General features: G+C 43.6%; 1 protein-coding gene across 1 annotated transcript in view; it reads right to left on the minus strand.

The window, feature by feature from the left end:
- cntfr (ciliary neurotrophic factor receptor) overlaps window positions 1-23,899 on the minus strand; it is a 230,864-nt gene that overhangs the window by 19,301 nt on the left and 187,664 nt on the right. The window contains exons 5-7 of the mRNA XM_086171003.1: window positions 22,123-22,240; window positions 20,162-20,328; window positions 13,385-13,548 (exon numbers count right to left, since the gene is read on the minus strand). Of these exons, the coding sequence (XP_086027129.1) occupies window positions 13,385-13,548; window positions 20,162-20,328; window positions 22,123-22,240 (449 nt within the window). The remainder of the gene's footprint in view (window positions 1-13,384; window positions 13,549-20,161; window positions 20,329-22,122; window positions 22,241-23,899) is intronic.

Below are 23,899 nucleotides of genomic sequence, written 5' to 3' on the forward strand. Positions count from 1 at the left end.
CTGTGCGAATGAGATGGTGAATAATCACAGCCGGGATCGAACGAATGGATGAACAAACCAATAAAGGAATCGGTAAATCAGTCGACGAATCAATGATTGGAATCATGAAAAAAAAGTTGCTAGCGACTGAATCCACACACACATACGGACACACACAGAGGTCATCTTTAGGAAATTTAAATTTGAACGACACTTTTTTTTTTTTTTTTTTTTTAACGTCAGCGGAAGCGCACGTGTCTTTTTTGATTAAATGCCGGGATCAATGACCTCCTGGGACGAGCCTCTCGACTTCGCCATCCACCGCAAGGAACTTTTTCTCTCTCTTCTCAAGGAAAAAAAAAAAAGCTCTTATCTCTATGGCGAAGATGACCCCCGTGTTTGATCGTCATGGCGACTCTATCTGCTCCAATTCTTCTGAAGCCGCCCCCATCCACACACACACACACACACACACACACAAATACACTCACACACCTCCCTGTTTATTTGCACATTCAGGCTTTATCTGGCAGAAAAAGACAAACCATCTCTGCATTTATGGGCTAATTCGATTAGCGGTCCATTTGTGTGTGTGTGTGTGTGTGTGAGTGTGTGGTGACAGAACAGTGTGTGGCCTTTAAAACTAAAATCTGTCACAGTTTCATGTCATCCAGCAAGCATATCCAGCGATAGCGCCTATCAGCGTCCCTGATGTGTGTGTGTGTGTGTGTGTGTGTGTGTGTGTGTGTGTATTTGTGTCTAAGCGAACATCCTTGAACTCAGGCCTCCACGGAGTGACAGCTAGCTTGAGCTCAGCCATGCGTGCACTTCCGTTTGTTCCGGCGCTCGTGTAAAACCGAGTGTGTGTCTTCATTATCGTCATTATGCCTCGCGTGTGTATGTGTGTGTGTTTACATGTTAGTGTTCCCATACTTGCAAGTAAAGATAAGATAAGATAAGAACAACTTTATTAATCCCGAAGGAAATTGTTGTGCCAGAGCTACAGAAAATATAACAGTAATAAATAATAAAAAGAAAAAAGGCAGAATTAGAAATAAAAATAAACTATAAAGTGTCTCAGTGAAACTATAAAGTGTCTTAGTAACAAGTGAGGTAAGGAGTGCACAATAGTATGATAAGGGAAAAATTGTAGTGTTGCTGTTATGAAATTAAATATTGCACAGTTCTGAATATTGCACAGTGAAATGAAGTATTGCAGTTTTTTTTTTTATTATTTTTTTTTTAGGTTAAAGATAGGGAATACCTTAGTAATAAGTAAGTAAGTAAAAGTAAATACCTTATTGCAGTTTTTTTGCCAGGTTGGAATGCGTTTGTGTGCATTTGTGAAAGCAGGAATCTCTATACCTGTGTGTGAAGACACGTGTGTGTACATAGAGGTGTATAAGGAGTAAACAGCTTGCCGATAAACATTGCCAGAGAGATGAATGTATCGGTGTGTTGCCAAGTGGCTCTTAGAAGAAGGTACTGGGAGGGCGGAGAAGGTTGGAGAAGGGTGGAGGTGGAAAAGGGGTATGACAACGGGGGCGTGGGGGAGAAGAAGGGGGAGATAGATGAGGGAGAAAATGGATTTTAGAGTTGCTTTCCAAGGCTGCAAAACACAGATCAGTCAGTTTGACTACAGTGTGTATGTGTGTGTGTGTTTGCTTGAGTTCGTGTGTGTGTTGCATAGAAAGCTTTTCCACGTGGTGAGACAAACAAATCACTTATTCATCAGTCATTAATTTATTATCCATACTGAGGGTCCAAGCTGGAGCCGATCCAGGGTGACGTTTGTAAAAGGGGGCAGAGCTTGACCCGGACCGGGCAGCTAATGCACACACACACACATACACACACACACACTCACACACACGGATGCACACATGCTGATTTTCTGCGGTGACTGATTCATGCCCTTGACCGAAAGTTCACTAATGTGACTTTTGGAAATTTTAAAATCTGGCCAGCATATCGGCAGGGAGAGGTCTGGTTCGGAGGATCTCTATCTGTGTGTGTGGGAACACATGCGTAGAAAACATGCATGGGGAGCATTAATGAAAAAAAAAAAAAATTATATGTATGTCCAGACCTCCTGCTTGGCAGCTCCAACCTCCAACCTTCTACCCAGATCCTCATCATCTCTCCTCTGCCCATTTCCAAACCATCTCAGGCTGACTTTATATCCTGATTGGTTTTATATAGCTATATTTTGCTTGAGATTTATACTGAAGTGAAACAACATATTTTTGAAAAGTTTTTACAAAATGAAACAAATTAAATCAAATAAAATTAAATCAAATCAAATCAAATCAAATTAAATTAGATTAAATTAAATTAAATTAAATTAAATTAAATTAAATTAAATCAAATCAAATTAAATTAAATTAAATTAAATTAAATCAAATCAAATCAAATTAAATTAAATTCATTCAAATTAGATTAAATTAAATTAAATTAAATTAAATTAAATTATTAAGAAGGATTAAATTTGCATTGGGTTTCGGTTAAGAGTTTAAAAATGACGGGCACGCAGAAATTCTGTATGATGGTGCTATTGTAACGTAAACAAGACACTGCAAACCCATCAAAGTGTTTATCTTCTCCAACTCGATGGTGTCAATGGTGTCACCTGAGTGTGTCTTACTCTCCTCAAATGGGTTCTTTATCAAAGTTTCTTAAATTGATCCGCTTTTCTCTCGGAGGCTTTGCAGAGACTCAGAACTAGAATGTCCTTGTTTGGGGATTCGGGTCGCAAAGGGTTAAACAGAGAGGATAAATAATGCACTGCAGTCCTGCAGATGGTGACGATAAAAATCGGCGTGGATGGAGGGAATGGAGAGAACAGAGGGAGAGGAGACGATGAGGTGCCTCCTGCGCTCGTGCACGTGCACATTCGCATGCACGAGCCCCCCCTCCACCCTTTGTTACAGTAAAGACCTTTGAATAAAAAGGTGTGTCCGGGAGGGAAACGGCGGCAGCCTTGGATGCAGGTTACGGGACAGGGAAGGCAAGCGGGGGTCAAAGGTCAGGTGGATGCTGAGATGACGGGAGGAGCAGGAAGACAAAGGAAAACAGAGGGATGGAAAAGAAGAGAGAGAAAGATGGAGGAAGAGATAGAAAAGTGGCGTCGGTGGTCAGATTTAATCCAGCGAACATGTCTGTTGTCCTGGAAAGGAAACCCAATTATATGGCACTTCCACTGGCCCGATGCCGTTCAGTGAGTGTGTGTGTGTGTGTGTGTGTGTGTGTGTGTGTGTGTGTGTGCGTTTTCACCAAGAAGGCCGGTCTCATTAGGATGACTGACAGCTCCCATTTTTCCAACACACTCTCCTCCCATTTGGGCGTGCACACACACTCGCACGCATTTACCCTCAAAAATAAGCACACACACACACACACACACACACACACGAGCACACACACACACGCACAGTGAGGGCAGGTCCAGGGGAAATTTCTTAGATAGTATTTCTCTCTTTGAAGCCCCAAATCACCATGGCAGCAATTACAGTAAGAGGAGGCTAACCCCGCCGGCCAATCAGAATCCAACACTAGACCTTAAGCTCCCCGAAAAGGAGGGAATAAAAAGGAGGGAGGGAGCGAGTTGTGACGGAACCGAGGAGTCGACTGCTTTCCTCTGCTTTTTTTTTTTTTTTTTTTTGCAGACATTGTCAGAAATGTCAAATACGTACGAGGTGTGAAAGATAAGATTTTAATCAGCATTCAAACTCCGTCTTATGTAACAACTCCACCAAAAAACAGCGGCCCCTCTCACAAACACACCCACACACACACACACACACACACCCTCCTCAGACACACACCTGAACACTTCTCTCAGCTCCCTCGGGGTTTTTCGTTTGAACAACTGGAGATGATTCTGCTGCTTTTCTCATTTTAAGGTAAATGTCAGGGAATGTCAACGTGGAATGAAATATAGTGGAGCAATGGATTTATGTGTCTTCCAGGACCTGCAAGACCTGCCCACTTCGACACGTGTTATTATTATTATATGACATAATTATATACCTTTTAAACTGTTTACACACACTCACACACTCGCGCTAAAAGATAAGAAAAAGAAAAAATATAAAAGAAAAAGAAAAATTCAGCAGTTGGAAAGACGAACATCCGGATGCTTGAAATGACAACGACAACAACAATGCCAACAACAGCAACAAAAGCAACAACAGTCAACAGCAAAAAAAAAAGACAAAGACAAAGACAACAAAACAAACATCAATGATGACTGTGTTGACAAAAACAACAATAATGGTTACAGTGACAATGGCGACAACAGGAACAATGACAACGACGATAATCAGAACAACAATAACGGTGACAACAACAATGACAATTACAATGGTGACGACGAAGACAACAACGACAACAAAATGTCAAAAACAATGACAAAGACAAAGACAACAAAAAGGACAATTACAATGACAGGGTCGATGTCAACAATGATGACAATGGCAACGGGGGCACTGACAGCAAAAATGACCATGACAGCAACAAAGAAAGTGATCAACAACAACGATGGCGCAGACGAAAACAACAACAGCAAAGACAACAACGACAAACATAATAACAGTGTCGACAACATAGTCAAAGACAAAGGCAACAACAAGAATGATGACAACTGTGACAAAGACAATAATTGGGACAACAGCAATAGCGACAACAACTATGTAGATGATGACAACAACTGCAGCCGCAACAATGCAACAAAGACAACAACAATAATGCCTTCAACTACTTGTGTCAATGACAACAAGTAGTTTGCTTACATTAGCAAAGACAATGACAACAGCAATAACAACAACAGTGGAGACAGCGACAACAAAGTCAGTGAACACGACAACAATGTGGGTGACAAAACAACCCTGGCAAGAGTGACAACTTAGACAACGACAACAGCAACCATGGCGATGTCAACAAATCAAAAAACAACGATGATGGTTACAGTGACAATGGCGACAACAGGAACAATGACAACCACAATAATCAGAACGACAACAACAATAACGTTGACAACGACGATGACAACAACAACAATGGTGACAACGAAGACAACAACGACAACAAAATGGCAAAAACAACGACAAAGACAACAAAAAGAACAGCTACAATGACAGTGTCGATGTCAACGATGATGACAATGGCAACGGGAACAATGACAGCAAAAATGACCATGACAGCAACAAAGAAAGTGATCAACAACAACAACAATGGCACAGACAAAAACAACAGCAAAGACAACAACGACAAACATAAAGACAAAGGCAACAACAAGAATGATGACAACAACTTACAATGACAAAGACAATAATTGAGACAACGACAATGGCGACAGCAACTATGTAGATGATGACAACAACAGCGGCCGCAACAATGCAACAAAGACAATGACAACAATCCCTTCAACTGCAGTGTCAACGCAACAATGATAGCAACAACAGCTATGACTACAGGATGCGATAACAAGTACAATAACAAGGACAATAACAACAGCAATAACAACAATGGGGACAGCGACAACAAAGTCAGTGAACACGACAACAATGTAGCTGACAAAACAACCCTGGCAACAGTGACAACTTAGACAACGACAACAGCAACCATGACGATGTCAACAAATCTAAAAACAACGGTGACAATGGCACCAAGGGGAACGCTGACAACAACAATGGCCGTGACAACAAAGAAAACTATGACACAGATGGCAACAGTGACAATGACAATGACGAGCAGACAATAACAACAATGGCGATGACATCGACAGTAAATATGTCGGCAATAACCACAAGACTGACAACACGAAAAATAATGGGGACGGCAACGGCGACGTCATCATCACATGTCAAACAAAAAACAAAAAGCTGAAAAGGACAAGCTGATACACACTTTCAAGAATGTAAATGACCGAATGAATGAATGAATGAATGAATGGATGGATGAATGAATGGATGAATGAATGAATGAATGAATGAACAGGAAATAATGGGATTGTTTTTTTGGCATAAGATTCCAACATTCCATGAATACAATTACTACTACAATTAATACTATCACTAGAAATAGAAGTCTTACTACTATAATGATAAAAACTCAAATGTGTTTGAAATAAATCTTTAAAGTCCAACTTTTAGCTACTTTTAGCTTTGTTACGCAGGAATCTGGTTGGTGTGAGTTGAAATCCTGGCCTGTGGATGAAGATGAGGTGATCTTTGACTGTCATTCCAAGGAAGTCCTTGACCACAGAGTGTGTGTGTGTGTGTATGTGTGTGTGTGCGCGCTTAACCAAAGAGCTAAATACCAAAAATACCAACAATTCAACATTAGTTTAGACAGCAAGGTTCTATAATGACTCTCATGTATAGAAGAAGTCTCAAGGGTGTGTGTGTGTGTGATAGTGTGTGTGTGTGTGTGAGTGTGTGTGTGTGAGTGTGTGTGTGAGACAATGCAACAATTAACATGTTGATTCAGGAATCAATAAAAATGAATCTATTCATCTTTATACATTAAACAGATGCCATATAAAGGTTCAAATTGTACTTTTTTGTGACATGGATAAAAAACCTGTTGTGTGTGCGTGTGTGTGTGTGTGTGTGTGTGTGTGTGTGCGTGTGTGTGTGTACGCGTGCGTGTGTTAAACAAAATTGAAAGAGTTAAATAACAAAAATTCAACATCAGTTTAAACAGAAAGGAACTGTAATGACTCGTGTATTGGAATAATCACGTGGTTTTGTGTATCTGAGTGTGTGTGTGTGTGTGTGTGTGTGTGTGTGTGTGAGTGTGTGTGTGAGTGTGCTTGAGTGTGTGTGAGACAATGCAACGATTAACATGTTGATTCAGGAATCAATAAAAATTAAACTATCCATCTTTATACATTAAACAAATGCTATATAAAGGTTCAAATTGTACTTTTTTGTAACGTATGGATAAAAAACTGTTGTGTGTGTGTGTGTGTGTGTGTGCGTGTGTGTGTACGCGTGCGTGTGTTAAACAAAATTGAAAGAGTTAAATAACAAAAATTCAACATCAGTTTAAACAGAAAGGTACTGTAATGGCTCGTGTATTGGAATAATCACGTGGTTTTGTGTATCTGAGTGTGTGTGTGTGTGTGTGTGTGTGTGTGCGCACGTGATAAATGATCTGTCTCTTGCAGTGTCCTTTAGATAGGATGTTTTTTCCCCAAACAAGGTCTAAACATTCATCATCTGCAGCCGCAGATACAAATGGATGGCTTGAGGGACGGATGGTTAGATATGGAGCTTAATGCATAGATGGATGGACGGACGAGAGGGTGATGGTGCAAACCGTGGATGGCAGGGGGAGATAAAAATGTTAGGGGTAGATTAGTAGGTGGAGCGGAGCGAGGGAGGAGGAGGGCTGGCTCCTGCGGGGGCGAAGGGAGGAGAAGAGGAATATGAAAATGAAAGAGAGGAACAAGGACTGCTTAGCTTTCATGACGCCGGCGTCAGATTAGCTTGAATAACCTCTTTCTCAATGTCACTCCGTATATTCCTTTGCCGTGACACTCGCAGAAAGCAACCGGGGCGTGCGCTCCCACACACACACACACACATATATATTTGCACACACACACACACACATAATTATGGAGCGAGAGCGACAGATAACGAACAAGCGAAGCACAAACACAAACAATATAAAGCGTGTCATTGGAATGAAAGTATGAGGAGAAGCAGGTGCGCGCACACACACACACGCAAACATAAACACAAACACACACACACACACACACACACACACACTATTGATCCTTTTAAGTGCTTGCAGGAGAACACTGACTTCTGGCAAACACACAAAGGGCGTCGTTCTTCGAAGCTGCCGATGGATGGAGAAGTTTGGTAGGTAATACAAAATGAAATAAGGAGATATATAAGTGTAATTTTCAAAATAAAAGCATCAAACGTAAAGATCTGTTCCTGCTGATATTTTTGGACGCTTGGATTATGAGCGTAACATTTTGAACACGGTTTAAATCATAATGTGAGGGAGGTGGTTAGGCCTGGAGCCAATCAGAAGCTCCAATTGGGTTTACGGTCACCTGTCAATCAATCCATCCATTTATTTATCATCAAATCAATCGGACTGAAAGCAGGTTTCAACAAAACCTGTCAGAAATGAGCCGGAGGGGTTTCGCATGTCACGCCGGTTGTGCGCCCGGCGAATGCGCGCTGACGTAACAGCGCTGATGTGCTACCGTTCTCACATGCATATTAATCACAGCAATTAGAGGAACACGGATCCGCGGATGCGAAAGTCTGTTTCTGTTTATTTACATGCACGTCAACGCCGGCGTCCGCGTGCATGTGGATGCGCGTGCGCGCGCGTGTGTGTGTGTGTGTTCTCAGTCGACTGGAGTTCAGCGCCATCCCCCAAAGGGCAATTACAGCATAACAGATGCAGTTTCATTTCGCAGAGAGAATATTGAGCAATGTGAAATTGTTCTTATCACAGTTACCGGTCCGCTGCTTTAATTGCTGTGAGAGTTGGGGTTGTCGTCCCGGCGAAGGGTGCGTGAACGCGAGCGTGAGCGGGTCATGGAAACAGGTCACGGGAAAGAGAAGGATCAACTAAGCGTTGACTGGTACGCAGATGTGCAGCGTGGGTTTTTGTGAGTGCTGTGGAGCTATGGAGGCCATGTCGCCTGGCAACCTCCGGACCAGCAAATGAGCCAACGCAAGTGTTTTCAACGTGCTCTTCAGGTATCACCGAAGAAAAGCGACATTAACCGACAGTTTGGAGGCCTCTGGGCTGAATCTCCGCCTCTTTGCAGACGATGTACCGTATTTTCCGGACTATAAGTCGCGTTTATTTTCATAGTTTAGTGGGGGGTGCGACTTATACTCTGGAGCGACTTATGTGTGAAATTTTTAACACATTATTACCGGTACCGGTATATAATTTCACAAGTTATTTTCACATTGAACCGCAAGAAGGCGCTATAGGCCTGTGATCATAATTTCAACATTAGCGAAGAACTTAACAAAAACGGCACCGAAAAGGAACTTGTATCTTGCTGATTACAAGCTGCAAGTAGTAAAATATGCGGCCGAAAATTGCAGAGAGAAAGTTTGGAGTTCGCGAGAAGCTTGTAAGAGACTGTCGAAAAGCGGAGGTAACTCTAACTGAAAAGCCAATCACGGGCTAAAAGCTAGGCGACCACAGCTAGAGGAACGAATGCGCCGTGCAACTTTGATGGACGTTATCGAATGGATGGAAAAAGCATGGGCTTCGGTGACGACCGAAACCGTTCTGGCAGGATTCAGAAAGGCTGGAATAGTTGGAACCGGAAGTGACGAAGAGTCTGACGGAAGTGACGTAGAAGAGGAAGCGCCGCATTTTCTACCTCCGGAGTTTGCGGAGTTGATGAGAAGTGACACCGAGGATGAAGATTTCACGGGATTTTAGTTACCGGGTATTTGGAGTGACACGGATGGTTTTGGTAAACTTCTTATAACGTTATTTATGCTATAGTTATCGGAATTACTGTTAGTATGTTATGTTAACATACCACGCACTTTCTCAGTTGTGTCATGTAATGTAAGCATATCGTTCAGCCTGTTGTTGCCTCTATTCAATTTTTATTTTAAATTGTTCGTCATTAAAATTTTAAATGACATGTCTGTTCTTGTTGTATTTTATTAAATAACCCCCCCCCCAAATGCGACTTATACTCCAGTGCGACTTATGTCTGTTTTTTTCGTTCTTTATATGCATTTTTGGCTGGTGCGACGTATAATCCGGAGCGACGTGAAGTCCGAAAAATACGGTAGTTCTGTTCTGTCGGTTTTATTAGACACTGATTTCCAGCCGCAACTCCAAATCTGAGTCTGTGGTCCTCAGCTGGGAGAGGGTGGAGCGCATGTTTTCATTTTAACCCTCATATTATGTTAAGGGTTAATTTGACCCATTGGGTCAATGGGTGAAATGGGTCAAATTGACCCTTAACATAATATGAGGGTTAAAATATCAAAATATTTCATGTTTACATGATGACTTTTGTCATTATCTCTTTCAGGACTTTTTACTGCGCTGATTCCCCAGATCAGGTTGGCAGCAAGTGTGTGTGTGTGTGTACGTTTGTGTGTCTCTGTCCAAAAAAAAAAAAAAAAAAACCCTCACTAACCCCAGTTTACTGTACTGTATATTTCCTGTGCATCGTGTATTTGCAAGTGTATTTGCAGTCCCCATGTCCTCTATTGTAAGTCGCTTTGGAAAAAAGCGTCTGCCAAATGCAATGTAATGTAATTTAATGTAATATTATCCATCATTAAGTGACTTGGTAATTTTTTTTTTATTTTTTTTTGGACGGTTATTTCTTGCACCTTGGTCTGTCTTGTTGTGTCTCCCTGCGATTCTCTGTGTAATATTTTTTTTCAAAATTCATCCTTCATTTCTTGCAAAGCGGTAAACTTCATTGGTTTGTATTTTTATGGGATAAAATTCTGCACATTTTAACAAATTTCCACAAGTGTTGCGCAAAAGACATAAATTGAAAGTTTGTCGTTGCTAGCACGTTAGCAATGTAGGCTAAACCCGTTAACCTAAAATAAATGGAATAAACCCAGCGCTTTAATTTGGACAAAAAAAACAAAAAACCTCAGTCTCCTTGAGGTCATTTTATTCTGACAGTCTGACGCCACTTCCTGCTTCCTGCTTTCTTACTTCCTGCCAGCATCTGGCTGCTCCTCTGGCCTAACGTGAACCAGAAGCCGCTGTCATCCGTTCATCTGTCATCCGTTAATATGGAACACCTTGTGACGGGCCGTCTTCCAGCCCTCCCTCCACGGCTCGTCTTCCATTCTTCTCGTCTCCCACACGCCTGTCATCTGTTTATCTCGGGCTCGTTTTCCCCGGCACCTTTAATCACGCTCTCCTCCGCCTCCCGCTCCCTCCTCCGTCACGTCTCTCGCTCCCCGCGGCCATTTTTCATCTTATAATCTTGTAATTACACTGTAACGTCTGATGAATTGACCGAAGTGGGAAAAATAACACTGGAAACAGACTGACTTCAAGGAATAAATAAAGAGGTGAAGAAATATAATTATAAATCCGGGGCTTTTTTATGTCAAGAGGAAAAAAAAAAAAAAAAGTTTTTTAAAGGTTTATTTTCTTAGATTTTTATGGGGAGGGAGGGGGGGGTCTGGACGATTTCAAGGGGATTTTCAAGTCATTTTCGGAATTTTACGATTATAGCCAACACGTAAATGGTCTCCATTTATATTACGCTTCATTCCTTTTACATCGGATCACATTCACCTGTTCACACACACTCACACACAGATGTGCGCTCGGCGCTTACAAAACTATCGAGACCAACTGGAGGGTTCGTCGTTGGGAATCGAAACACCAACCCTCAAAACGTTATAGTTTCTGATATTTTCTTACAATCCCTTTACTTTAATATAAAAAAACAAAAAAAAATGAATCACATGTTGATAATAAGCTGTTCCTAATCCCAATAGACTATTTATAAACCCCTTTTTTTGCACTTTATTCTCTAAAAGTCCCTCAAATTGGTCAGTTTTAGGCGTGTTTTTATGTAGTTGCGAGTTTTAAAGCAGTTCCATGTGTGCGTGCATGTGTGTGTGCACTACTGTAAATATAATTATTTTTTTTGGTGAAATATAAATACACACACACACAAACACAGGCGTGTTTAAAGATGTCGAAGGTGAAAATTTCCAGCCAGCGGAGACTCAGAGGAGAAGGTCTGAGCGTTTCCTCCTCCGCCGCTCCTCTTCCTCCCCGAGTCTGCAAACCATTAACATTTTTCTCCTCCTCCGATGCACGCCATCCATCTCCGCTTCAGAACTTTTTTTTTTTTCCCCTCGTCGGTCCGTCCCCGACTCTCCATCACTCTGAGCGCCGGGGCTAGTCATCCCTTCATTCCTGAGCAGGATGGATGGCTTCCTCTGAAGATCTGCGCCATCACGCCGCCGCTTTCCCTCCACCTCCAAACGCATTTCAAGATGTTTCCTCCGCCCTGCCGGGCTCATCGGGCCCGGTTAGCTTCATCATGCTAAGCTAACGGGGATTCAACGACCTCAGCCGGCTGACGAACAAACAAAACATCTGCCGGCAAAATCGCTCTAAGCGCAATCACACACACTTTTCTGGCTGCGCTCACATCTACACACTCCAACAACCGGCCTTGTGATGTTACATGTCAAGCGATGATTTCTCACTGATATCAATAAATATTAGTGATTGGCAACATCAGCGAATGCAGATGTGGATATCGTGTATTTCGTCAAAAAAATAAAAAATAAAAATGCAAATCGGGTGTTTGAAAATCATCGCTGCGTATGTTCTGTATCACGGCGCCGATCGGGGGAGGAGGCGGGGCTTAGCCGGTGGGGATCAGCCGCCAATCACAGGAGCCGCGTACAGACACGTACACCTTTTCATTCGCACCTGTGTGTGTGTGTGTGTGAGATCACACACACACACACACACACACTCAAATCAGTGAGCTAACGTGAGAAAGGTTAATATTTGTGTTGCCGAAGGGCACGTGGGCAGGTTATCGACGCGCTCGGCTGTCCGTCTCCGCTGCTTCCTGTTTGCGTAGCGGCTCCGCGGACGTGGGAACTCACGAAGCGGAGGTCAAAGGAGCGATCCTGCGGGAACGCCGTCCTCCGTGCACGTGACGTGCAAGTTGGGGGGGGCGTAGAAGGACCGGTGTGTGAAACCCAAGTTCTTGGAATAACAGCCCTTGGAGAAACGTGTGTGATCACAGCCCCAAGGCAGGCACACACACTTTCATCCCAGCATATCCTACATATACTTTTATCACACACACACATACGAATACACACCCTCTGAGCCCGCGGGGGGAATCAAACCCACAAGAAATAGCCGGAGACAGTAACACACACCGAGGGCTGAGGGGCAATTATGGACGATCAAAGAGCTGCAGGTTGGATCGCTAAACCTGTATACCTTACCACACACACACACACACACACACACCTCCTTTCTTCTTTCATCTCATCTTGCTGTGGGTTTGTCGAATCAGCTATAGGACAGCGACATGATAAGGAGCGGTTCAGATGCCTGGTCTTCAGACGTCTCTCAGGAATCCAACGCTCCTCACGTTCTCCTCCACGGGTTCTACCAAGGTTCTCCAACTTCCCTCCCAGGGTGAAGGATGAATTGTCCGCAGGTGTGACTGAGACGGCGAACGGCTTTTCCCATAACCTGAGTTGTTTAGCTCCGCCTCTTCTCCAGACCAAGAAGCCGGACTTCGCTTACGTGCAATATCAGTTCCTCTGACCGCGATTAATATGGTATTTTCTGTATTTTTTTTTGCAGAGTAACACATCTCAGCAATAGAGGATCTTTGTCCCCTCGGGTCGCTACTCACATGCTGCCACTGCTCCCGGATCAGCGGCCGGTACCGGAGGAAGTACTTCAGCGGGAAATTGTCGATGTCCGGCCAGGTGGCGGGGCTCTGCCAGGACACCTCCAGGCGGCGGGCGTTGTTACGCAACGGGGTCGCCGTCACGCGCTCCGGGGGGTCGGGTTTGACTGCGGAGGGAGGGCAAGAACAACCAGGTTACAGGGACGAATCCCAGGATTGTCAATTTGGCGCCGGCGTGTATCCTGGGGGGAAATTAGCGGTAAGAGAAGGGCGGCACCTGTTGGTTTGCGTGTTGACGGAGCGACGGCGTGGAGGACGGACGCCCGCGATGGCTAATGGAGCGGGAAATGAGAAAAAGATGAAACCCGTCCCGCTAGGAGGAAAGGCCGGCCGGTTTACATCTGCGGCGGCGCCTAGGCTGAAAGCCTGCCCCCTCGGAAAATATTCAATCGCGGCGCCACGTCTTTGTTAGGACGCACATGCCATTTTCTCTTTCCTGAGCCGGGACCTGACGGATAGGAGGCGGCAGGACAGGAAATGGATATGTGCGGCGTACGCGCAGATTGAAGCGGAAGGTGGGAACAGATGAGGGGACGGGGCGGCCGACACGCACGCCGGGATGCAACATTCATAACGGCGTGGAGCGAGCGGGTGCTTTCAACCCAGACGGCGGCCGACCTTGGGTGCGACCTCCACGGAATGGGAAACCATGCAGACGGAGCCGGAGGCGCTTCAGAATGTAAGCGCCGCGGAAAAACAGCGATGGAAGGAAGTAGACTTTGTGGAGAGGCTGGAGGACACGAAGAGAAGTTAAATTACTGCTGCTAACAGGATATAAGGTATATGTTTTTTATTTTAGATTGTACTTTTTATGTTCAGAAACCATTTAACTACCTACAACCTGACCTGGATTAATGGTTGCAGACACAAATAAACAAAATAAAAAACGAAACAATTGGCTGATTTTATTGTCATCATTCTCCTTTGACCTGGTCCGTTCAGGAGTCACAGCCAATCACCTGCCTCCATCTAACCCGCAGCCAATCACAAGCCTCCATCTGACTCTCAGCAATTCACCTGCTTAATCTAACCTGCAGCCAATCACCTGCCTCCATCTAACCCGCAGGCAACCACCTGCCTCCTTCTAACTTTCAGCCAATCACCTGCCTCCATCTAACCCAGAGCCAATCACAAGCCTCCATCTAACTTTCTGCCAATTGCTTGTCCCCATTTTCCACACAGTCAATCACCTGCCTCCTTCTAACTTTTACCCAATCACCTGCCTCCATCTAACCCGCAGCCAATCACTTTCCTCCTTCTAACTTTCAGCAATTCACCTGCTTAATCTAACCTGCAGCCAATCACCTGCCTCCATCTAACCCGCAGCCAATCACAAGCCTCGATCTAACTTTCTGCCAATTGCTTGTCCCCATCTTCCCCACAGCCAATCACCTGCCTCCTTCTAACTTTTACCCAATCACCTGCCTCTCTCTAACTTTCAGCCAATCACCTGCCTCCATCTAACCCACAGCCAATCACAAGCCTCCATCTGACCAGCAGCCAATCACCTTCCTCCTTCTTACTTCAGCAATTCACCTGCCTCCATCTAACCTGCGGCCAATCACCTTCCTCCCTCAAACTTTCAGCCAATCACCTGCCTCCATCTTACTCGCAGCCAATCACAAGCCTCCATCTATCTTTCAGCCAATTGCTTGTCCCCATCTTGCCCACAGCCAATCACCTTCCTCCTTCTAACATTCAACAATTCACCTGCCTCCATCTAACCGGCAGCCAACCACCTGCCACCATCTAACTTTCAACCAATCACCTGCTGCCATTTAAGCTACAGCCAATCACCTGCCCCGATCTAATCATCAGCCAATCACCTGCCCCATTCTAACTTTCCGCTAATCACCTGTAATTTCTCCAAAAAAAAAAAAATATATTTTCTTTTTCTGATTTCATTTCAAATTTCAAAGTTGGACAGGAATCAAAATGAATTTCATTTTTTTCAATAATGGACCAAATGAGTGATTTTTCTGCAATTTTTCCACTTTATTAAACGTCACATATGACTCCATTCTTCAGTCCACACCTGCTGCTCTTATTCTGAAAATACATGATCATGTTTTTTTAATTCATGGCATATTTTGGCTGCAATGAATATTTACTTTCTACTTCAAACTGAAGCACTTTTGTTACTCATTCTCATTATTCCGGTAATTTCCTACCTTACAAAGTTACATGGAGCTGTGTTGTAAGTATTGGTTGAAAATAATATATATATTTTTTTTGTATGTAGAATAAAAAAAAAAAAAAAGCCCAACCCTTTTGTACAGAGAATATTTAAATTAATCTACACCTTAAATAAATTAAATTTGTATTAATTTATGGTGTTTTTTTCAGCAGAATTTCAGCACCCTATATTTAAATTTAGACTGAAATATCAGATGCTATCAGAAGCTTAATGTATTAAAAAAAAAATTAAAAGACATGTTTTAAAGACAGGACAGTATAAAAAAAATGAAGATAAATCTCAATGAGTAAAATGGAATTCTGGGTTAAAACCAAGGATCCCTCTTTTTTTAACATAACATTTTGTTAATGAAAAATACTGCAGTACATGGCAGAGAACTGTGAAATAAACGGAAGACGGAGAACTTGGGGAGGAGATGGTCTTCTTCTGAAGTTCTCACATAATAAATCTGGAAAGTTTGGGGAACAAAACGACAAACATTTTGGAACATCTGATCCACGGACCCGATCTGCTACCTCCAAGAGGATGCTGCTAATTGCTATGCTAGCCACTACCGATGCACCAATGAAGATCCAATGGGCTCCACAAACGTCACTGTGATGGTCCAGGCGTGGAGATCCAGATCCTTTTATACTTTTAACTATCACTTGATAGCCTTATATTTTATTGTATTTCTTATTCTCCCTTCTTCCTACTATTATCTATTACTGTTATGTTTTTGCTTGAAACTCTGGCACGACAATTTCCTTCCTTCGGGATCAATAAAGTTGTTCTCATCTCATCTCATCTCAAAAAGCTTCACGTTGACGGCGGCGTTAAATACATGATATGGACTTCCTGACCATCCTTTGGACCCCGTCGAAGGAGGTCAAACCATATCCGCGGCTCGGATGAGCATCCGGGTCGGACGATACGCTCTTTCTCCGAGCTGCTGATGAGATGATGAGCGCTGAGTGGCGAGCTCTCGTAGCTGAAGCCGCCACGCCGACCCCCCCCCACCGCCTTCCCGCGTCTCATTTTATTCCCGGCTTTGGTCGGATGAGTGAGGACAGTCGACAATCATCCCTCGCCCACTCGCCGCTCAGACGGCACCGGGGAAGCATGAAATTGTTTTATTTATTTAGGAACTGCCTCGTTTTATTCACGGATGAAGGCGACGCGCCGCTTTGAATGGTGTGAGGAGGGGTTTTGGAGGGGTGGAAGGGGGCAGGGAAATGAAATGAGAAAAGTAGGAGGCGAGAAGAAAAAGGCAAAGACAATCGTCTTTTAACGGATTGATGTTCTTCAGCCCCTCTAAGTCGGATCTACATCCTGAAAACACGTTCATGACTCAAATACTGGATTGGATTGGGATTCCACTGACATTTCTGCTATAAATACAGTGGGGCAAAAAAGCAAGGCCTGTCATTTAAATCATAAGTACACTTCAACTATGGGGCAGAATGAAAGAATTCATTGTATTACATTGTAGGAATTTTGAATGAAAAAAAAAAAATGAATGCATTGGTAAATCCCTTGGTAAAATAAATATTTGGTCATTGACAAACAAGCAAGATTTCCGTCTCACAGACCTATAACTTCTTTTCTAAGAGGCTCCTTAGTCCTCCACGCGTTACTTTGATTAATGGGACTTGTTTAACCTGGTTATCAGTATAAAAGACACCTATCCACGATCTCAAATAGTCACACCGCAAACTCCACTATGGCCAAGACCAGTGAGCTTTCAAAGGACACCAGAAACAAAATCGTAGCCCTGCACTAGGCTGGGAAGCGTGGATCTGCAATAGGTTAGCAGCTTGTTGTGAAGAAATCAACTGTGGGAGCAATTATTAGACAATGGAAGACGTACAAGACCACTGATAATCTCCCTCCATCTGGGGCTTCACGCAAGATCTCACCCTGTGGGGTCAAAGTGATCACAAGAGCTATGAACAAAAGTCCCAGAACCACACAGGGGGTGCTGGTGAATGACCTGCAGAGAGTCCAGACCAAACAAACAAAGGCTAACATCAGTAGCACGCTACTCTGCCAGGGACTCCAATCCTGCAGTGCCAGACGGGTCGCCCTGCTTAAGCTAGCATGTGTCCAGACTCGTCTGAAGTTTGCTAGAGAGCATTTGGATGATCCAGAAGAGGATTGGGAGAATGTCCTATGGTCAGATGAATCCAAAATAGAACTTTTTGGTGAATCTCAACTTGTCGTGTTTGGAGGAGAAAGAATGCTGAGTTGCATCCGAAGCACGGCGGTGGAAACATCATGATTTGTGGGTGTTTTTCCGCTAAGGGACCGGGACGACTGACCCTTGTAAAGGAACAGGGCCATGTATGATGAGCTTTTGAGTGAAAGCCTCCTTCCATCAGGAAGGGCATTGAAGATGAAACGTGGCTGGGTCTTTCAGCATGACAATGATCTCAAAAATACCGCCCGGGCAATAAAGGAGTGGCTTCGTAAGAAGCATTTCAAAGTCCTGGAGTGGCCTAGCCAGTCTCCAGATCTCAACACCATAGACAATCTCTTGAGAGAGTTGAAAGTCCGTGTCGCACAGTGACGGCCCCAAAACACCACTGCTCTGGAGGAGATCTGCACGGAGGAGATGGGCCAAAATACCAGCAACAGTGTGTGAAAACCTTGTGAAGACTTACAGAAAATGTTTGACCTCTGTCATCGTCAACAAAGGGTATATAACAAAGCATTGCAGTGAACTTTTGTTCTTGATGAAATACTTATTTTCCACCATAATTTGCAAATAAATTCTTTAAAAATCAGAATGATTTTTTTCTCCATCTGTCTCGCATGGTTGTAGCGTGCCTATGTTGAAAATGACAGGCCTCTCATCTTTCAAGTGGGAGAACTTGCACAATTGATGTCCGACTAAATACTTTTTTGCCCCTACACATGTATGCACGTGTGAGTGTATATGAATGGTGGGTCCTCTGGTCTAGAAATAATCTGAATCAGATTGATTTTACTTTTTTGTCCATGGCCTGTCTGCTTCATTTCATAGCTTTTTCCTTGGTTGTGCAGCTTCCAGACATGTATTTTCATATTATTTTTATTCATTTCATTATTCATTTCAGCTACCATTTGTTGCCAGGCAGGGTCAAATAAATCTGCCTGAAGGTCTGCAGAATGAGATCCACAGGTGTGCAAGCAATGTGTCAATGAAACTGTTGCTTCAAACAATCAGATTTTGAGTTGCAAACACCAAGGCCTTCTAGAAGGCCTAACACTAACGTCAGTTTGTCACACACCCTTTGACTGGATAGTCGGAGGACGTCCTAGCCAGAGCTAGCGGGCTGCATCTGTAGCGAGCTGCACAAACATAAATATTGTTGTGTTGATGTAACAGCTAATTTGTCAACCCATGATGGCTGAAGGAAGAGAGGAAATTGATGTGGTTGCAGATTTATTGTTAAAACCATTTGTAAGATGGACTTTTCAAGAAAAGCTGGACATCTGGCAAATCCAGAACTAGCAGGTGGAAAAGGACTTGTTCATCACTTTCAGCCTGCTAACTATCTGCATCATAAGGTGGTTTTTATAGCCATAAAACAGTTATTGAGGGGTGGATTGATAAATGGTCGGTGGGAGGAACCCGGAGGAACCCAACGCAGAGCAGGGGCAGAACATGGAGGCTCCACACAGTAAGAACCCCCCTGGGACTCCAACCATACATAATAGATTATTGGTAAAACTTTAATGATTATTTAATTTAATCACTACAGAAAACAAAGGAGCGAATGAAGCACAAAGTCACGAGAAGGGCGTGTGGGAATGAGAAGGGAAAAAAAAAAAAGCTTATAGAGGAAGAGGAAGCACCGGGGCGTGGCATGCCGTCACCTCTAGTTGAGCAAAGTATCCTCAGCCGGCGCGCTAATCCGGCTAGCATTAGCATTTTCATGAGTCCTGTGTCCGGGGCTTGGCGGGGCATGTCACTGCATCATTTGGGTAACACACACACACACACACACACACACTTTTTCAATACACAGTCCTCTCAAGCGACACATTCCATGCGGCCGGTGGTGTCGGTGTGTGTGTTGCCACGTCACACACACACACACGCACACACACAAACGACGGGACGGCCCCCCCCTTATCTTTCAAAGTGCTCTTCATCCCCGCTCTAAAATGAATTTCTCCTCTTGACCGCTCCGCCATCCCCGGGAAGAATTCTTCTCAAGACCCTCGCCGTTATTATGTAGAGCTCTGCCGCCTAATTGGACGATGGCTCGCCCAAAGCCGGACCACATGACCATGAAGGCTCTCTCTTCACAGTTTGGTATTAAATTGCGCGGCGGTTTGTTTCTTTTCTTTTCTCCGGGGAAAAAGGTGACCTGTATTTAACCCTTTAGCTCCGTGTCCCATGTTCCCAATGAGAAGGCGAATGGTTGGACGTCTGTATATGCGGCTCTGTGATTGGTCCGAGGTGAACCCTCGCCCAATGAGCTTGTGCGTTATACAGAAGTGGAAGCAACTTTCAGACTTTGCGGGATCCGGCGGGAGGAGCATGGAGAGCTTACCTATGTTGGACTCCTCGAAGGAGATGGTGGCGGAGGCGTTGCCCAAGGCGTTGATGGCCGTCACGTTGACCTTGTAGGGGTAGGTGGAGAACACCTCGGGGAAGTGCACGTGGCAGCGGTTCTTGTGAGATGGGTCCTTGTGGACCTCCAGGGAGCGCTGGTTGTGTCTGCAAGGGGAGAACAAGTCTGGATCAGTCTGGAGTCTTCTGACAACCACCAGGAACAAAGTGAAGAAAACATCAGGAAGGATAGAAGGGATGGGAAGAAAGCACACGTCCCTTTCGTTTAATGTTAAAATGATAAAAAAGGCTAAAAGAGAAAAAAAAAAAATTCAAAGCATTTTTTCACGCACGGTTAGCATGCATGGTTAGCTAACGATAAGCTTTATTTATTTGTTTTTTTTATTTATATTAATTTGAATTGAAAAAGATAATAAGAAGATAATCAAGAAGAAGATAATGATGAAGAAAATAATGAATTAAAAAAAAAAAAAAAGAAAGAAACATGAGCGGTCACAAAAGTTTCAACACACACACACACACATATATACTTCCTGTTTAGCGTCTGGAGTACATTAATTGCAACAGGAAGGTGAGATTTAACAACCTTCCTCTATAATTGTAACAACTTCCACACACCAACTTTTATTCTTTAACTGACACACACACACTCACACACATCCGTGTGTGTGTGTGTGTGTGTGTGTGGGTGGGTGACGTGAGTGTGAAACCTTCCCCTCCATCCTGCAGCAGATAATTGGCGCCCTGGTCGCTGCACAAACAAATAACTCGCCTGGATGGGACTGATCACATGACCCTCCCAATATCCCTCCACTTGTCTCTCCATCCTCCTCCTCCCTTCTTCCTCCCCTCCACCTCATCCCTTCCTCCAAGCTGCTCTTCATCATTCAAAGCCAAAAACACCTGACTATCTTCATGGAGGCGGTGACAGCAGGGCGTGGTATCTGGGGATCAGTGGTGACCCCTGCTGGTCAACACACACACACACCGCTAAGATTCTTATCTTATTGGAAGAGAAGGAAATAGATAGATAGATAGATAGATAGATAGATAGATAGATAGATAGATAGATAGATAGATAGATAGATAGATAGATAGATAGATAGATAGATAGATAGATAGATAGATAGATAGATAGATAGATAGATAGATAGATAGATAGATAGATAGATAGATAGATAGATAGATAGATAGATAGATAGATAGATAGATAGATAGATAGATAGATAGATATTCTGCTAGCTTGCTAACTTGCTAGCTTGCAAGCTTTCTGGATAGATAGATAGATAGATAGATAGATAGATAGATAGATAGATAGATAGATAGATAGATAGATAGATAGATATTCTGCTAGCTTGCTAACTTGCTAGCTTGCGAGCTTTCTGGATAGATAGATAGATAGATAGATAGATAGATAGATAGATAGATAGATAGATAGATAGATAGATAGATAGATAGATAGATAGATAGATAGATAGATAGATAGATAGATAGATAGATAGATAGATAGATAGATAGATAGATAGATAGGTGGATATTGACTGTATAGATATATATAAAGATGGATGGATGGATGATAGACAGGTAGATGATTGGATGTTGATGATGGATCGAAAGACAGAAAGAAAGAAAGAAAGAAAGAAAGAAAGAAAGAAACCAGGGACGTTTCCATCCTGGGTCTCAGATGGTTCCTCGCTGGACGTGTGATGGTGGTAGAACCTCCGGCCGGATGGAAAACACTCCGCATGAGAGCGAAAACAAAAGACAAACTAAAGCAAACTCAACCAGAAACCAAAGAAAACCAAACTAAACCAAAGCGAGAAGCCGAGAAGCTCCGGACAAACAAACGGAAGCGGACGGAAAATGAGAATCAAAGCGCCAAATAAAGCAAAGATCAAAGAAGGAAGAAGAGATCAAAGAGAGATCAAAGACTTCACTCACTGCACGTCGACCTCGAAGGTGGTGGGGATGAAGGTGGGGTGAAGCTGGTGCCAGCTGCAGTAGAAACCCTTCGGGTAGGTGTTGGACCGGCAGGTGACCGACGGCTCCCGGGGCGGGACTGCAGGGAGAAAAAGAGCTGTGAGGAACTCGCTGGGCGAAGAACATCCTTCGGACCAGGACGGAATAACATCCATCGCAAACTCAAAGGAGGACTTTCTCTGAAGATGTCTGAAACACCTGTGGTTTCCCCGGCAGAGGAAACATCTGAGCATTCGCTGACGGCCATCTTCATTCAGTAATTATAGACTGGAAAGTCCCGGCAGATGTTTTTTAAAGACGTAATAAAAAGACGAGATCGCGTGGGGAAAAGAGGCATTTTCAGGAAAAATAATCAGGCGGTCATTTATAAATGCATGCTGTTTTTAGTCCGATTGCGCGCTGCTCACTATATCGATGGCTGGAATGCAAAACCTCCTATCTGAAAAAAAAAACTTTTTTCAGGAAATGAAAAAGACGTTTCATTTGATTATAGTATGGTCTTTGTTAAAGATATTCAAGAATATTCTATCGTTCACAGACTATATTTCTATGTTATAATTTGAAAATACATAGGGGGTATTTTTATCACTGACAATGCAGATAAGTGTTTTTTTCCTATTTTTTTCTGCTTCATTGTGCACATAGGAGTTTTGTCATGTGACATTTATGTCAAAAGAAAGGGCGGGATTATTTTGCAGATAGACTGAAAATGTGGAGCCGTCCCATTTCTCACCATTCAATGCAAAAAACCCCAAACTGAAAAATTTGCAGATAGGAAGTTTTGCATTCGTATATACATCAACAATTCAAAATGACTCATTCATCCATCATCCACGCAGTCGGGGTCGAGAAGGGGTCCGGAGCTTATCCGAAACTGTGATTGGGCAGCTGGGGTTCACCCTGGACCAATCACAAGATCCCATGTTGAGACACGCAACCATTCACCCTCTCATTCACACATCTGGACGATGTAGGGTTTAATGGGAAGAAGAACCGGAGGAACTCCATGTAGAGAACATGGAGACTCCATGGAAACCAACCAGGGACCTTCTTGCCCCTGGTGGCCCCTTCGCGGCCCCCTGGTGGCTCCTCTACCCGTCAGCTCTCCGAAAGAGAAGCCGAACCTCTAAAAATGGAAAAAAGGAGGGGGGGGGGGACACGGAGGATGAAGAGGGACTGAAGGAGAATAAAAAGAGGGTTGTCCGGAAAATGCAATGTTATGCCAACTTAGGCCTCCTCTGAGATTAAGGCCTTTTCTTCCCAGCTAACCGAGCGCTAACTCATCCACCACTCCTCTTCCTCCTCCATTGTTATCTCCACAACTCGCAATATATCGTCCCCCCCCCCCGTCTCTTTTTATTTAATTGCAGACTTTCCACCTCGTTAGCGAGGACAGCAGCAGAATATGTAATCCCGGCCGGAGACGCTCCCGATGATGTGTTGTTCGCTGACAAAAGGTAGGTTTTATCCCTCCGTCTTGGAGGTTCTTCGAGATGTTTAAGACACCCGGATGTTTGAGTCTCTCCCAGATAGGGGAGGTCGGTGGAGGTCCAAAAAAAAAAAGACGTTTATATCTCCACCGCATTCATTCTTTTATTCATTATGAAAAAGCGCTTTTTCTGCAGATGGGTGATCACACCTCTGGACAATGTAAGGCACATTAGTTCCAACTCAAAGCCCGTGGGCCACAGGATAATATTTAATTACCATCAGAGCAGGGCTGGCGATATGTTGCAAG

Source organism: Fistularia commersonii, chromosome 23, assembly GCF_037954325.1.
Source record: "Fistularia commersonii isolate RoL2024-O1a breed Wild chromosome 23, RoL_Fcom_v1.0, whole genome shotgun sequence".
Classification (NCBI taxonomy): domain Eukaryota; kingdom Metazoa; phylum Chordata; class Actinopteri; order Syngnathiformes; family Fistulariidae; genus Fistularia; species Fistularia commersonii.